Source organism: Arvicanthis niloticus, chromosome 17 (genome assembly GCF_011762505.2).
Source record: "Arvicanthis niloticus isolate mArvNil1 chromosome 17, mArvNil1.pat.X, whole genome shotgun sequence".
Lineage (NCBI taxonomy): Eukaryota > Metazoa > Chordata > Mammalia > Rodentia > Muridae > Arvicanthis > Arvicanthis niloticus.
In genome coordinates, this window is record NC_047674.1 from 56,502,134 (window position 1) to 56,517,529 (window position 15,396).

General features: G+C 48.2%; 1 protein-coding gene across 3 annotated transcripts in view; it reads left to right on the forward strand.

Moving 5' to 3' along the window:
• Positions 1-15,396, forward strand: part of Unc5cl (unc-5 family C-terminal like) — a 36,678-nt gene that overhangs the window by 12,596 nt on the left and 8,686 nt on the right. Inside the window, exon 9 of one of the 3 annotated variants that reach the window (XM_076915368.1) lies at positions 684-5,016. The exons of 1 other annotated variant lie outside the window; for it this stretch is intronic. In XM_076915368.1, the coding sequence (XP_076771483.1) occupies positions 684-900 (217 nt within the window). In that variant the 3' untranslated portion in view covers positions 901-5,016. Of the gene's footprint in view, positions 1-683; positions 5,017-15,396 lie in introns of those variants that run through there. One more of the 3 variants, XM_034521927.2, reaches the window with a different exon arrangement.

Sequence of the window (15,396 nt, forward strand, 5' to 3'; positions counted from 1 at the left end):
GTGGTGGATGAAAGAGGAAGTCAGGAGTTGTAGATTGGCTGCTAAGGAAAAGGGCTTCTGAAAGGTTCCTAGACGTTGGAGGGTCGTCATAGAAACTATGAACGTGATCCAGCACAAAATCATAAGCATACTTAAAGCATGAGTTTGTTTGTTTTTTTAATGTTCGTGGTTTTCGAGTGTGAAATTTGTAGCTAACACCTGTCTCAGTTTGCTTTCTATTGCGGTGATAAAGCACCATGACCGAAAACAACTTGGGAAGGAAAGGGTTTATTTGCTTATTGGTGACGATAGTCCATTTTGAAGGGAAATCAGGACAAGAACTCAAGGGAGGAACCGGGCGCTCTCTCCCTCTCCCCTTTCCCTCCCCCTCCTTCCCCCTCCCCCTTCCTCTCCCCTTTCTCTGCGTGCGTGCGTGCGTGCGGGTTTTGCGTGCTGATGCAGAGGGATGCTGCTAACTGCCTTGCTCCCCATGGCTTGCTCAAGCCTGCTTTAGTATTCCACTCAGGCTGGCTTAAGAGGAGCAGAGCGCAGGCTCCTCTCAGCTTGCAAAGTCCCACCCTTCCTGGGAGACAGGCAACGCTAGCAGGAGCAGAGCTCAGGGGTAGGGTGCAGAGGTGCAGAGTAGGTCTCATACTGCTCCTGAGCTCTCTGCTCTCCTCTCACCATGCTACTGTCCCCTGGAGACAGGTTCTTGTCCTGCCAGCGCAGCCCCGCCGCGGCCATTCTGGAATTGTTCGAGGAACAGAATGGCAGCTTGCAGGAGCTGCATTACCTCATGACCTCCATGGAGCGGCTGGACTGCGCCTCTGCCATCCAGAACTACCTGAACCGGACTCCCCTGGGCAGCCCTATCAGGTTGCACGGAGGGACCTGGGAGAACGATGGCCCAGAGCTGGATGAGAAACTCTAAGCAGGCTCCGCGGCCGTGCAAGGTGCTTCAAGAGACCGTGCCACAACATGTCTTTGAGCTCAGGATCAATGCAGCAGACACGGGTGGACCGAGCTGGGACCCCCAACGAGGCCAGACAGCCTTGTTATCTGCCCTGCATCAGGATCCTGCCAGCCAACTTTGTTCTGCGTGCAGGTTCCCTGTTGGTCGGTAGGGGGCGCGGGAGTCTGGGATATGGCCACAGCCAAGCCAGCTTCCGAGATACTATTTAATTTTCTTGTGGACGTCCAGGTGGCCCCGCGGGCATACCTCAGAGACTGCTCAGTCCACAAATATTCATGGAGCACTGAGTCTCAGCACCAAGCTGGGATCCTGAGGAACGTCGGCTTCTTTGAACTTTCCCTGGAGTCTGTTCTGCGCAATGGAGATGCACAACCAGCCAGCTGAGAGCAGGATTCTAGACAGTGTCTCCCTATGGTTAAGGGATGCCGTGGGTGTGTAACTTTGTTGAGAATGGAGGGTGCTGAGGTGGGTTGGAGCAAAGAGAAATCTCTAGAGAGGATCTTGGGGGAGATGTTTGGGGGGCCCTGGGAATAAGGTGGGTGCATAGGAATGCATTAACGAGCTTACCTCGTTGATGTGAGGAATAGGTGGCAGCGGGTTCAAGACTCTGCTCTCTTTGGCCTCCTCTCCCTTCACGTCTTCACATGCAGCTCACACCTTGTCTTCCTTCTCAGCCATTGTTTCTCTCATCACACAGGAAGCTGAGAAGCCTCAGGGTGCACGCCCTCTGCCTCTCCACCTCCAGCTGAGAGTGTTAAGTCTCTAGTTGCCTTTTCCTGCAGTTGCCCGGCTCAGAGTCAGCGAGTCAGCCTTCTTACAGTTGCTCATGTCTTCACATTGCTTCGTCTCTATCTAGTTATGGAATCCCATCTTTGTGTTTCCTTCTCTATTAGGAAAAAAAAAATGCAGTCACTCCCTCAGGCAAGTGTCTGAGCGAATGCTATGCACTTCAAGGCTACTGAAAGAGCTTCGGCTATTCCAGGAGTGACTGAGTAGAGATATTTCCCTCACAGATGAAGATCCTCCCTTAGGGTCAGGATTAAAAACTAGGGGTTAAAGGACCCCCACCCTGCCCTGATCCAGCCAGTAGTTCTGGCTACTAATACTCTTGCTTACCGATAGTTTTGTTCACTTGTCCAAAGGTAGACAATCTCTTTGGAGGTAATAAAAAAATTCACTTCCATATTTAATTAAAATTTTAATACTTCCGAATGGTGAGCAATAGTAATTATTAGATTTGAAAATGCCTTTCTTCATAACTATGTTTTCCTAAGATGGATAAATTTGGACATAGGTCTGAGTTTTTCATTTTCAATTATGTTGTATGTGGATATGTGTATGTGTGAGTGCAGGTGTCGGTGGAGGGCAGAAGCGGCTGTTGGATCCTGGAGATGGAGTGACAGGAGGTTGTGAACCTCCTGACATGGGTGCTGGGAACTGAACTCTGGTCCTCTGTAAGGGAAGCATGGGATTCTAACCACTGAGCAGTCTCTGTAGCCCCCAGTGGCTTTGGGTCATAAAATCATACGAATGAGCATTTTGCAGTTTTCACTTCTGGAGTGAAAACAGGCTGGTCACTCAGGCAGCTTATTCCCCATTCTTGAAGCAAGCCTTCAGATTTGGGGTGTATGTTTCCTTCTTCTTCTGCAAGCCACACTTGTCCCCCATCGGCCCTTATTTGCCCTTACTCTACTGCTGGCCTGTCCAAGTGGGTGGCCTGGCTCAGAATTGGCCACTGAAGGGTATTTCCCTCCCTCCCCCAGCTGTTTTAGCTTCTTCTCTGCCCTGCAGGCCAATCAAAGGCATTGTTGGAGTCCTTTCTGGAACAATCGATTTTATGTTGCACACTGAAGCCACAGGGGTTACAGGAGAAGGGGATTGTGGGAGTCCTGTTATCCATCGCAGGAGAGAGTGCTTTCTGGCTTGTGTTAGGGTTCATTAGAGGAACAGAACTATCAGTTTAACAGAACTAACAGGGATGTATATACTTTAAGAGAGTGTTTCTTGGATTGGCTTACATAATATGATCTGAAAAATTCAACATGGCTGCCCTCTCACCAAAGAGACTTGAGAGCCTGAAAGTTGTTTAATGCCTATGGCTGGACTCCTTAGCAGTCCCAATTTGTGTCAAAGGTTCAGATGATTCCGGGACAGCCACTTCAATCCACATTGGAAGCCTGAATAAGGGCAAGGGGAATTGGGGTTTTGATATCAGTGAAGAGCTGCAGCCACCTCAGCAGCAACAGAGTTGATAAACTTGTCAGCCCAAGTGAAGGCAAGCAGGCAAAAGGCAAAGCCTTTCCTTTTGGTTTTTCTTTTTATTGGAGCTGCCACTGGAAGATGACCCTCACCCCCTGAACATGTAATGGGTCTTTCCCACTTCAAATAAGAAAATCAAAGTCAACCCCTCATAAGTGTGCCCAAAGATTGCCTTGGAGTCGATTCCAGATCCAGTCAACTTGACAACCAAGATTAATCAATCACAGGCTGCCCAGGCCAGTTTCTCAGAATGCATTTCTAGGGATGGAAAATGGCTGCTTGGGCATCCTGGGGCAGGTGCAGGATGACCTGTCGGGAGGACAGGTTCTCACCGGACTAATATATATATTTCTGATCGCTAAAGTCAAGAGAGGGTGTGCCCTAATGGGTATCAGAAGACTTAGTGATCAGTCCTCACTTTGGAGCTGACTTGGGTGGGGCCTTTTCATCCTTGAAACAAAGCAATAATAGAAGAGGTTCACCTAGGACTCAGCTGGTGGAAGGAGAGAACAGAGATTCCTGCAGGTTATCCTCTGACCTTCACACATGTACTGTGGTACAAATGTGACTTCCCACTCCACAAACAAGTGTAATAAAAACTTAATGTAAAAAGAGGTATGGGCCCTCAATTTGGATAATATATTTTGTTAAATTTAATATGTCCAGGATGTTATCATTTCCACAAGCAATCCTTCAAAAATTAGTGGCATATTTAAAAGATTTTAAAGTTTACTATTTTGAATTAATTTGTGTGTATATGTGTGTGTGTGTGTGTGAGAGAGAGAGAGAGAGAGAGAGAGACAGAGAGACAGAGAGACAGAGAGACAGAGACACATAGAGAAGGTGTGTACGGCTTAGAGGATAACTTTTGGGAACCGGTTATCTCCTTCCACTGAAGAAGGTTCTAGGCATTGAATTCAGGCCATCAGCCTTGTGCAGCAAGCAGTTTATTTGCTGAGCTACCTCCAGGTATATTACCATTACTGCTGTGTCGTTGCTGTGTGTGATGGGTGTACACATATATGGAGCCCAGAAGGAACTCTGTGGGGTTGGTTCTCCTCTCCCACTCTTATGTGAGTTCCAGGCACTGCACTGAGGTCTCTGAGCTTTGAGCCAAGAGCCTCTCCTTACTAAGCCTCTCATTGGCCCATTAACACATTTCAAGCTATTCTCTGTATAAAATGCCTGGCATCTGGGATGCATTTTATAGTTATAGCACATCTCTACCTGCATTGCTGCTCTAGTTTCTATCTGAAATGTCTCTGCAGAGCCCATGCTAAGTTTAGGGAGTTAAGTTTTGGGGGAGAATTTATAATATGATTTAGCAGTACCCCAACGTCTTCCTTGCCACTGTCTTTGCTTTCCAGCCACCATGAGGAGTTCTTCTCCATGCTCCCACTATGATCTTCTATGCCACTACTTGGCCAAAGCCACTGGGCTTATTGACCAAGGATGGAAGCTTTGAAACTGTGAGCCCAGACCTGCCTTCCTTTCAAGGTGTTTACCTCAGGTTTTTTTTCACAGGGATAGAAAGCAGTATTTGCTAACTAGTCACTTGAAAGTTTGATATGTATTTATTTAGCTTTCATAAAATTTATAGCTGAAAAAAGGACACTCACATTCCTAAGACAAATAGACTGTAAGTTCTTAATAGAATTAGGAATTTATCTCAGAATCTAAACGTACTGAAAACAAGTTAAAATGAAGACTTAATTCCTGAATTATGCTAGCTGCATCTCAAAGGCTCAGAGGCTATGCAAACTGGATTATGGATCCAGCAGATTAAAACTTTATAGTGTGCTTGAGCAGCCACCCTCTGTCTCCATTTGTCAACCCATTTCAACCATCTGTCATACCCATCCACTCATGTCGCGCCCCACTTGACCAGCAAGGAAGATGCGAACAACCGGATCCTTCTCAACAACCTTTATTGCAGAAGCGCGTCTTCATTCTTGCAGGAGACCCTGAGTGCCCAGGGCGAGCTGCTTATATACCCTCAGCCCTGGGCGGGGGGGGGGGGGGAGCGCATGGAGGTGTGCGATTGGTCAGAATTGCAGTGCCTCATTAGCATACCCTATTAGCATACCCTGCTCGGGAGGGGGTGATTGGTCAGGATTGTAGCGCCTCATTAGCATACCCCCCCCCACTCTGGAGGGGGTGCACTTGTTTACCGATATATTGTACCAGAAGCCAGCGCCATCTTGACCAGCCGAGTCGGGTCGGCAGCCTACACACTCGTCCATATCCACGACTTACCCATCTATTCATCTATCCATCCATTCATCCACACACCCATTCAGTTTCTAAAACATACTAGGAATGATACCATCAGAGAGTGAAGAATAATGTTTGGGAAATGCTGGAGGGAGTGAAGGCAGGATTGTAACAAAGTTCCTTAGTGAAACAGGGTAGAGACGGAATAGACAAAGACCCTCTCAGTACGTGACCCTCTCAGGCTTGGGAATCTTGGGTACACGTAAGCAAACATCTAGGTGTGGTGATGTATCCATTTAATCTTAGCCCTCAGGAGTCAGAGGCAGTCGGACTTTGTGAGTTCTAGGCTAGCCTGGTCTACATGGTGAGACCTGGTCTTAAGAAAATCCAAATGAAAGCATGCAAGAGAAGAGTCATTGGCTGTGTCAGGAATTTGCAGGTGTGCGTCACACCTGTCTCCCTGCTTGCTGTGTTTTGGTTTCCCCAAAGTCAGGCTATGATCATTCTGGCTGAAAAGACCATCTGGTACAGTTTGGATATGAATTGCTCTGCCAAAGGATCCTGTGTGGAAGTATTGCTTCCCTACAGAGCAGCATCCAGAGCTGGGGCTTCTGGGAACTGATTGTATCACAAGGGTACTGAACTCATCAATGGACTGCCCAGATGGGTTTGTAGTTTAATGGCATAATCAGGAAGTGGTCCAAGAATTTGGAAAGTAATCCATTATGAAAACCAAGTTTGGGGCTATTTGGAGGAGTTAGGTCATTGGGACATGCTCTGGAGAAATGTGCCTTGTCCTGGTCCCCTTGTCTGTCTGTCTAGTTTGTCTGTCTGCCTGTCCCCACTCCCTCTGCCTCCTGTCCTTCATGAAATGAGCCACACTGCTCCACTACTTGACCCCTCTGCGACCCCACGCACAAACCCAGAAGAAATGGGCGAAGATCCTCGTGGACCAGGAGTCAAAGTAAAAATCCTGCCTCCCTTGAGCTGCATGATGCTTAATATTGATCGTCAACTTGACAGGGTCCCCAGATTTCTGTGTTTGCTGTCGAAGCTACCTAGCTACCTGGTGACATTATGTTACAGCTGCCTGGAAGGCCTTAGTTGGGCTGATTGGTGACATGGGTGACAGCTCTTAAGAACAATGGAAATGGGGCAGCAGAGATGACTCAGTGGTGATGAGGGCACACTGCTCTTGCAGAGGACCTGAGTTTGGTTCCCAGCATCCACAGTTAGGTGGCTCACCACCAGCTGAAGCTCCAGTCCCAGAGGACTTCAGCTCTCTGCAGACACTGTGCTCACAAGTGCACATGCTCGCTCTCTCTCTCTCTCTCTCTCTCTCTCTCTCTCTCTCTCTCTCTCTCTCACACACACACACACACACACACACACACACCCACACACCCACACTTAGACATAGTTAAAACTAAAAATAGAACTTGGAGGTGTGCTTTCCTGGCTGTCCCAGAGTCTGGGTGGCAGGCAGGTAGGGAGGGGGGCTGTCAGGTTGCTGGGGATCCTAAGCCTGGACTCCATGTGTTTAATGAATCCTGATATACTTCCAGAACATTCCCTCTTTGCTTACACGCTCTAGAATTAGCTTCTCTCAATTGGAACCAAGAATTCTGCATCCATACCTTGTAACTTTACTCATAAGCCACAAAATAGCCTAGGCTCTGCCTCTGCTGTTGTCTTTTCCCGCCACTGTGATAAAGTACTCAACACAAGGCAGAGAGAGTTTATTTTAGCTCACAGTTCAAGGTTTGGGCCACCATGGTGGGGCAGACTCAGCAGCAGGAGCTTGAAGCAGCTGGTCATGGGGCATCCACAACCAGGAAGGAGAGAGAGAGAGAAAAAGAGAGAGAGAGAGAGAGAGAGAGAGAGAGAGAGAGAGAGAAAGAGAGAGAAAGAGAGAGAGATAGAGATACTGCTTGGCTTCTTCTCTCTACCTCTATAGTTTAGAACCTGACATCGTGGGTTCATTTTCTAACTCCCTTAGTTCACTCACCATGGCCAGGGTAACCGGTTACAGGTCTGCCCAGAGGCCCATCTACCTTGGGAGTCTGTGAAATAGATTTTTCACACCAACCATCACATTGTTAGGGTCCAAGAATTTGGAAAGTAATCCACTATGAAAACCAAGTTTGAGTCGGCAAAAATAACTTTATTCAGAAACTAATATATCAGGGACAGGTTTGGGATCCAAACTGTGTTAGTAGGGGGTGGGGGCAGGACAGAGGAATCTTTTAAAGGAAAAACCACAGGTTAGGTGGGATAATTAGATAGGGGCCACCAATCGGGTACAGGCACATGTTGTATATTTCCAGCTGTTTTTCACACCTGGCATCCTAAGTGTGTTGCTACATAGAAAATACCTCAGATGGCTTTCTTGATAACTTGGCCTGGTTCGAGGCCAGCCAATAAGAGCCCCTTTAGCAGCTGCTGGGTTTTAGTCCCGCCTGGGTGCTAACTGTAGAGCATGAGGTGGGATATTGTGGTCTAGGTTCATACGGGACACCTGGGGTCAGAAGCCATTTCTGGGAATTCAGTTGTTTCTTAGAACTTATCCTAGCTCAAAATGGAGACTATGCACAAGGTGGAGTCTCTGAAGCCCAAATGGCCCCCAGTGGGGGGTGTGGAGGTCAACCTTGTGAAGGGAAAAGTGGGATGGAGAGCAAGGCACACAGGCTCCTGCGACTCCCGAAGAGTCCTGGTCTGCCACACACACACACACACACACACACACACACACACACACACACACACACACGGCATTGGATCTAAGATGGCTCCAGGAATGCTGGTGAGACAGCAAAAAGGAGCCGAGCCCAGGACCGTGTCTGCTTCCCCGCCTTCACAGAAGTCCTAACGCATGACCACGCTCCCCTCATTCTCTCTGCATACCTCATCCAGCAGGTCTTTCACTGGGGCAAGGTGACGGTGTGGCGAGATATGATTGGCCGAGGATTTTATTTTATTTAGGGGCTTGGGATTGCTGGAACACGGTATTTAAGCTTATGTACTGCCCAATAAACTCAGGTCTGCATCCTGATGCTGATCTCTGGAGTCTGAGTCCGGGATTCATCATGTGACTCTGTCGCTACTTGCCTCTCCTGCTCCCCCCCACACACCTCCCCCCATCCTCGGTCTTGTTCCCACAGCCCCCACAACACTTATCTATTGTGAACTAGCAAATTGCTCTCCAAGTTGTGACCAACCTTACCATCTCTCACCAACTGTATTAAGGTTAGAATTCCGAGTAATTTTCCCTATGGGCTTTCAGGAGGCTGCTGTTGGCTGAAGGTTTAATGGAGACTAGAGTGTCTATTTCCACACCGACCCTCTCTGTGGTTTGTCTTTTGATACCAGTTGGGGGTCCATCGTCTGCATGTCTCTCCATGGACTTCTTGAGAGTCCTGACAATGTGATAATGACATCACTCATTCCTAGATGTTCTGCTGGGGTGAAAAAAACCTGTGAGCTTGGAACTGCCCTGCAATTCAAGAGCAACTTTTTTTTTTTTCTCGAGTTGTTTGCAAGTGGAGGAGGCTAACTTTATTTGTTTCTTTTTTGAGTCGGTTGTGTTGAGATGTGTATACATTGTAAAGTGTCTAAATAGAGGTAATTAACACAGGCCTTACGTCATGCGCTGGTTTCTTGTGCTGAGAACAGACTCCACTGCCTCCAGAGGTTTGGAAACACTACATGTTGTAGTTAAGTATATTGGGGGAAGGCTTTCTTAATCTTCACCTGGAGGAACGTGGGAACAATGTTACTTAATCATTTTGTAGAAGCTTGAACATGTCAGGGCTAGGGAGATGACTTAGCAGTTGAGAGCATTGACTGCTCTTCCAGAGGGCCCAGGTTCAGTCCCCAGAACCTATATGGTGTCTCACAGTCACCTGTAACTCCAGCTCCAGGTAATCTGATGCTCTTTTCTGACCTCCAGGGGCACCAAGCACACATGTGACACAAAGATGTACATGTAGGAAAAGTACTCATGCACATAGAGTAAAAATAGCGAAAAATAAAAAGTTTGTTGTATTTTATCTGTGTGTAACTGTGTGTCTTTGCACATGCATGGATGTATGGATTTGCACACGTGTGTGGGTTATTCCTCAAGGTGCCTTACATTTTATTTATTAATGAAATACCCTTATATTTTGTCTATCTATCTATCTATCTATCTATCTATCTATCTATCTATCTATCTATCTATTGCTATTAGAGACAGCCTCCCTGGCCTAGAACTTGCCAAGCAGGCTATTCTGGCTGGCAAAAGAGCAGCAGGGATCCACCTATTTCCCCCTCCCCAGGGCTAGTGGTATAATAGGGGATTAGTACCTCACATTTTTTTTAAAGCATGGGTTCTGGGGGTTGAACTTTACTCCTCACACTTTCAAGGCAAGCACCTTACAACCTGACCTATCTCCCCAGCCCCATAGTATATCTTGGCCACCATTTCTCAACAGAGCCCTATAAGGCAACCTGAGCAGGTTGTTATGTCCCCATTTTGTAAACGAGGAGACTTGGGCTTGTGGCAGTAGATGTGGTGGTTGGATGTAGTGTCAGGGATCAGACTGGCTTGGGATTTTATGCTAAAATCTTAGCATAAAATTAGTCTTCTCCTTCCCAACTGTATGGTCTTGGGTGGGTTGCTCAGCCTCCAGATGCCTGTCTTTCCTTCCTTCCTTCCTTCCTTCCTTCCTGCCTGCCTGCCTGCCTGCCTGCCTGCCTCTCCCTCCCTCATCTGTTTGTTTGTTTAGAGACAGGGTTTCTCTGTGTAGTCCCGGCTGTCCTGGTACTCTCTGTAGACCAGACTGACCTAGAACACAGAGTGCGCCTCTGCCTCCCAAGTGCTGAGATTGAAGGCATTGCCACCACACCCTGCCACCTAGCTGCATTTTTGTCTGTAGAATCTGAGTCTGCATTCCTGCCAGCACCATAGCAGTATCATCCCAATTGAGGCAAGAGTTAAACAAGAGTGTGTATGTGACATCCTAAGCGTGGCACCTGGTACTTCATAAGCACTCAGAAGAAAGCAGGCACCTTTGGCTCTGTGGCAAGTGGGCTCCGACTGCAGATTGTATAAGTAATTTGTGCAGTCTGTTGCTTATACTTACCAGTGAACACACTCACTGGGACTTGGAAACCAGAGGGCAACCAGCCCTCCTTCCTCTAACCCACTTCTCCACAGTTCCTTGTGCTCCAGTGCTTGCGGCCCCTCCCCTTATTCCTTAGGTGCTGTGTGCTAGCCAATACCTAGGGAATGAAGACATGCGGCTGTCTTGGGCTTCCCAGTAGCATCTGATTTGCTTTAGCTCACCAGGAAAGCTTTTAGTGCAAACTTGTTAGCTTGACCAGAAATCAATGGGGAATCAATGGCTGGATGTACCATGGGGTACATGCAAACACATAATCTGTGCAAGTTTCTTGCAGCCCACCAGCCCACCTCTAGAAACCTGTTTACCCAAAGCCCAGACCTTCTCAGACAAAAACCAGCCCCTCAGTTTGCCATGCACATCCTCTCTTGAGTCCCTTTCCTTCAGAAAGCTGAAAGCTGAGGGTCAAATGATTTTCGAGCTGGTATGTGGTATATATGTGGTGTGTGTGTGTATGTGGTGGGGGAGAGTGCATGTGCACACATATATGGAGGTCAGACGTCAGTGTTGGATGGTTTCCTCTTTCACTCTCCACCTTAGTTTTTGAGACAGAGTCGCACTGAGAGAGAGGTTCATTGTTCAGGCCAGGCTTGTTCAGGAAGTCCCTGAGATCTACCTGTCTCCAGTTCCCTACCCCTGACCCTGGTGCTGGGATTGTAAGCATACAGCATTGCACCTTGCTTTTACACGGATGCTGGGGGTCCTGACTCAGATCCTCATGCTTGCACCACAAGCATGTCACCTACTGAGCCACCTTTCCAACTCTGAGAGTCAGTGGTCAGTGATTTCCACAAGTGAACATACTGGTTCAAATCCAGTCTTGCCTTTCCTAAAGCATGGGCCAGCATGGCACTAGAACAGTCTGCTTTAGCTCCAACCCTTGCCAGAGTCAAATATCTGTGCTAAATCTTACATCTCCATTAGCTCTCTGCTAAAACACACAGCACTCGTATTTTATCTGAAAGAGGGTTCAGCTCTACTGCCTTGGCGGAAGTTCATTGATCAGATCAGATAGCTATTACCCAGGGCAAGGACTCAGCCATGAAGAGCATTTTAAAGTGTACCTGGAAGGGAGGGTTGTAGAGGGGTAGCTGTGCACCAGGATGCTTCTCTAAGTGTAAAACAAGCACATGAGGCAGGGCAGCCACAATTCAAGCCCAGCAGCAGGATTTGACATTGGAGGGCAGCCTGGACCATGGAAGGAGACCTGTCTCAAGTGAAGAGGCATAGCTAAAGGTATATCTCTGTTGGTAGAATGCTTGACCAACATGTAGGATGTCCTTCATTCTGTCCTCAGTACCACACAAAACAGGAGTGTTGGCATATACCTCTTGTCTTAGGGTTTCCATTGCTATGAAGAGACACCACGACCAAGGCAACTTTTACAAAGGAGAACATTTAATTGGGGCTGGTTTACAGTTTTAGAGGTTTAGTCCATTATCATCATGGCAGGAAGCATGGCAGCATCCAGGCAGATGTGAGGCTGGAGGAGTCTAAAGTTCTGCATCTTGATCCAAAGGCAGCCAAGAGAAGACTGGCATCCTCAGGCAGCTAGAAGGAAGCTCTCTTCCATAATGGGTAGAACCTGAGCATAGGAGGAGACCTCCAAAGCCCGCCCTTAAAGTGACATATTTCCTCCAACAAGGCCACAACTCCTAACAATATTCAAACCACCACACTTGTCATCCCAGCACTTAGGAGGTGGAAGCAGGAGATCTGAAATCCAAAGGTCATCCGAATGTGCGCAGTTTGAGGCCAGCTTGGGCTACATGAGACCCTGTCCAAAAAAAAAAAAAAATGACATTGGTCCACGTTATCCATCTCCCTTGCCTCCATGCAGTTAGGGGAGTGTGAGAGTGAAGGATGGAGGGAGGATGGAGAGAGGACAGATGGAGAATGGAGGAATAGAGGAGTCTTCCATACCCAGTGCTTACAGTGCTTCTGATGGCTCCTCCAGCTGCCTTTCTTCTTCCCACTGGCTGCAGAGAGGTGTGGGGCGTGGCTTAGGGTCACGGTTCCATTATGAAATGTTCACTGTTGAAGACTTGGTCCCCAGTTGGTAGTGCTATTTTCGGAGGTTCTAGAAACTTTGGGGGCGGGGTGGGGTGGGGTGCGATCCACCTGGAGGAAGGGTAAGTTATTAAGTCCTCTTGGGTTGTGACTTGTCCTGGGAACTTGTAATGGTTAAGTGTCAACTTAACAGGATCTTATATCACCTCTGGTCATGTCGATGGAGGTGTTTCTAGATTAGGTTCATTGAGGGGGAAAGATCCACTTTCAGTGTGGGCAGCACCCACAGTCTGTGGGCTGGGGTCCAGATGGAATAAAAAGAAAAGAGGTACCTGAACTTTCTGCTCCCTGACTAGATACAATGTGACCAGCTGCCCCAAGGCTATCCCTGCCACACCTTCCCTGACTGATACAATGTGACCAGCTGCCCCATGGCTATCCCTGCCACACCTTCCCCGTGTGGATGCAGTGTGACTAGCTGCCTGGCACTATCCCAGCCATACCTTCCCTGTGTAGATGCAATGTAACCAGTGCCCCATGCTATCTGCCCCACCTTCCCTCTGTGGATACAGCTGATGAGCTCCCTGCCTGGCACTATCCTGTCCTTCCTTGTGTTGCTTTTGCCAGATATTTTCTCACAGCTACGAGGCAAGCCACAAACAAAAAGCTTTGGTTTGTTTTCTGATGCTGAAAAGCAACTTTGGGGGAAGGAAAGGTTTATTGGGCTTACACTTTAGTTAAGTGTAAGTCAGGGCAGGAACTCAATCAGAAACTGAAGCAAACTGAAGAAACTAAACTAACTGGGCTCCCAGGCTCACCTTCAACATGTACAGCCCAGGCCCACCTTCCCAAAGATGTCTTTTCCACAGTCAGCTGGGCCCTTCCATATGGAGAAACTGCCCCACATACATGCCCACAGGCCGATTTGATGGAGGCAATTCTAGCAAGGGTCCCTTTTCCTAGGTATGTCAAGTTGACAACCAAGATGAGCCATCCCAGTAATGAATACATCCCACCATCAACTCTGGCTCTCTGTTCCTCACCAGACAACTGGCCTCTACTGCAGGGTCCTGCAGGATCCCCCAGGCTCTTACTGCACCATGTTCTGCCTCCCCATAGGGTCACAATCAGCAGAGCCGAGGACTGTAGACTGAAACCATGAGCCAAATAAGTGCTCCTCTTTTAAGTCATCTATGACAGTGTTTCGTCAGAGGCACAAAAAGCAAATACACTTGATTTCTGAGTGCCAAAGACAACCCCATATTAGGGGACAGGAAAAAAGCCACAGGGAGATAACCAGAGTTCCCCACTCCACCTGAGCAGAGCTGCCTGATAACCAAGAGGTCTTCCCCAGAAGCCGCTGGGTTAGCATTGGATGCTGCGGCTGTGGCAGGCTCCCTGTGTATCCAGATTAGACGAGTTTGCTCAGGAGACTGAACATGGGCGGATCGCTCAGCAAATGTCAGTTCCATCAATGACTGTTTGCCTTTCCAAAGCTGGTACTCATCTCTAAGCCTGAAGTGGTGAGTGACATCGGCTCTTCGTACAGCCTTCCTTTGGTGCTCAGGCAGTGAGTTCTGGCCCTAGACTGGGCATTCACCCTTCCACATAGAATTCAAAGTCATCTCAGGTCACAAACTGTCCACAACATCTGGGCCGAGGCTCGCCAATATCAAGAGGTAGTTCTTGGACCCTGAGCAGAGTCAGCTCCATGACTGACTGGGAACGCTTTCAGAGTGCCCAAGGACAGAGGGAACCTGTGGAGTGGTTGGGGTGAGTAATGCTAGTGGCTCCTGAGAGGGACACATCCAGAGACTCCTAGGTGTGACTGGGTGGAATTGACTTGAGGATGGTAGATGAAGTTCTGTAAGAGCAGGTAACTCTGTGACAGGTCAACTGCTGTGACCTGGGTAGTAGTTCTAAGGGTTAGCTTCTGAAGCTGTGAAAGAGACTGCCAAGTCAGGGGCAGCTAGGCATCCTGTGCCTCCTCCACTTGGGGTGGGAGCTACTCCCAAGTCATTGTATTTCTTTCTTTTTCTTTTCTTTCTTTCTTTTTTTGTTTGTTTGTTTGTTTGTTTTTTCGAGACAGGGTTTCTCTGTGTAGTCCTGGATGTCCTGGAACTCACTCTGTAGACCAGGCTGGCCTCGAACTCAGAAATCCACCTGCCTCTGCCTCCCAAGTGCTGGGATTAAAGGCGTGCGCCACCACTGCCTTTCTTTAACAGCAGAGAAAGCCCAAGAATGAGACAATTGCCCAGAGCACGACTGCAGTACTGTTCTGATTTCTTCTCAGGCTGCAACAACCTCCCAGACTGCATTTAGAAGATAAGGACTCGGGCCAGGGATGTCGAGGGTTTAGATAGCACAAAGTCCTGGATTTAATCCCCAGCACCTCCTAACTGGGTGTGGCGGTACATGCCTCTATGCCCTGCCCTTGGGAGGTGGAGGCAGGAGGATCAGAAATTCAAAGCCATCCACGGGGTTTACCTATTTAGCCAGGCTAAGATATTATAGACCCTGAATCAACACCCCCCAAAACCAACCAACCCATCAAACAGCAACAACAGTCAGCTTCTCCCTGAAAAGAGCTGGGTGATGATGTCCACTCCGTAATCCCCGAATTGGAGAGGCCGAGATGAGCAGATCCCTGGATTTCAATGGTCACATGGTGTAGCCAGTTGGTGACCTCTAGGTTCAGTGAGAGACTCTGTCTTAAGAAATAAGAGGGAGAAGTGACTGAAGAGACCCTGATGTCTATAGCTCGGTGAGCCCAAAGGGGCACACATATGCCCGTGAAGT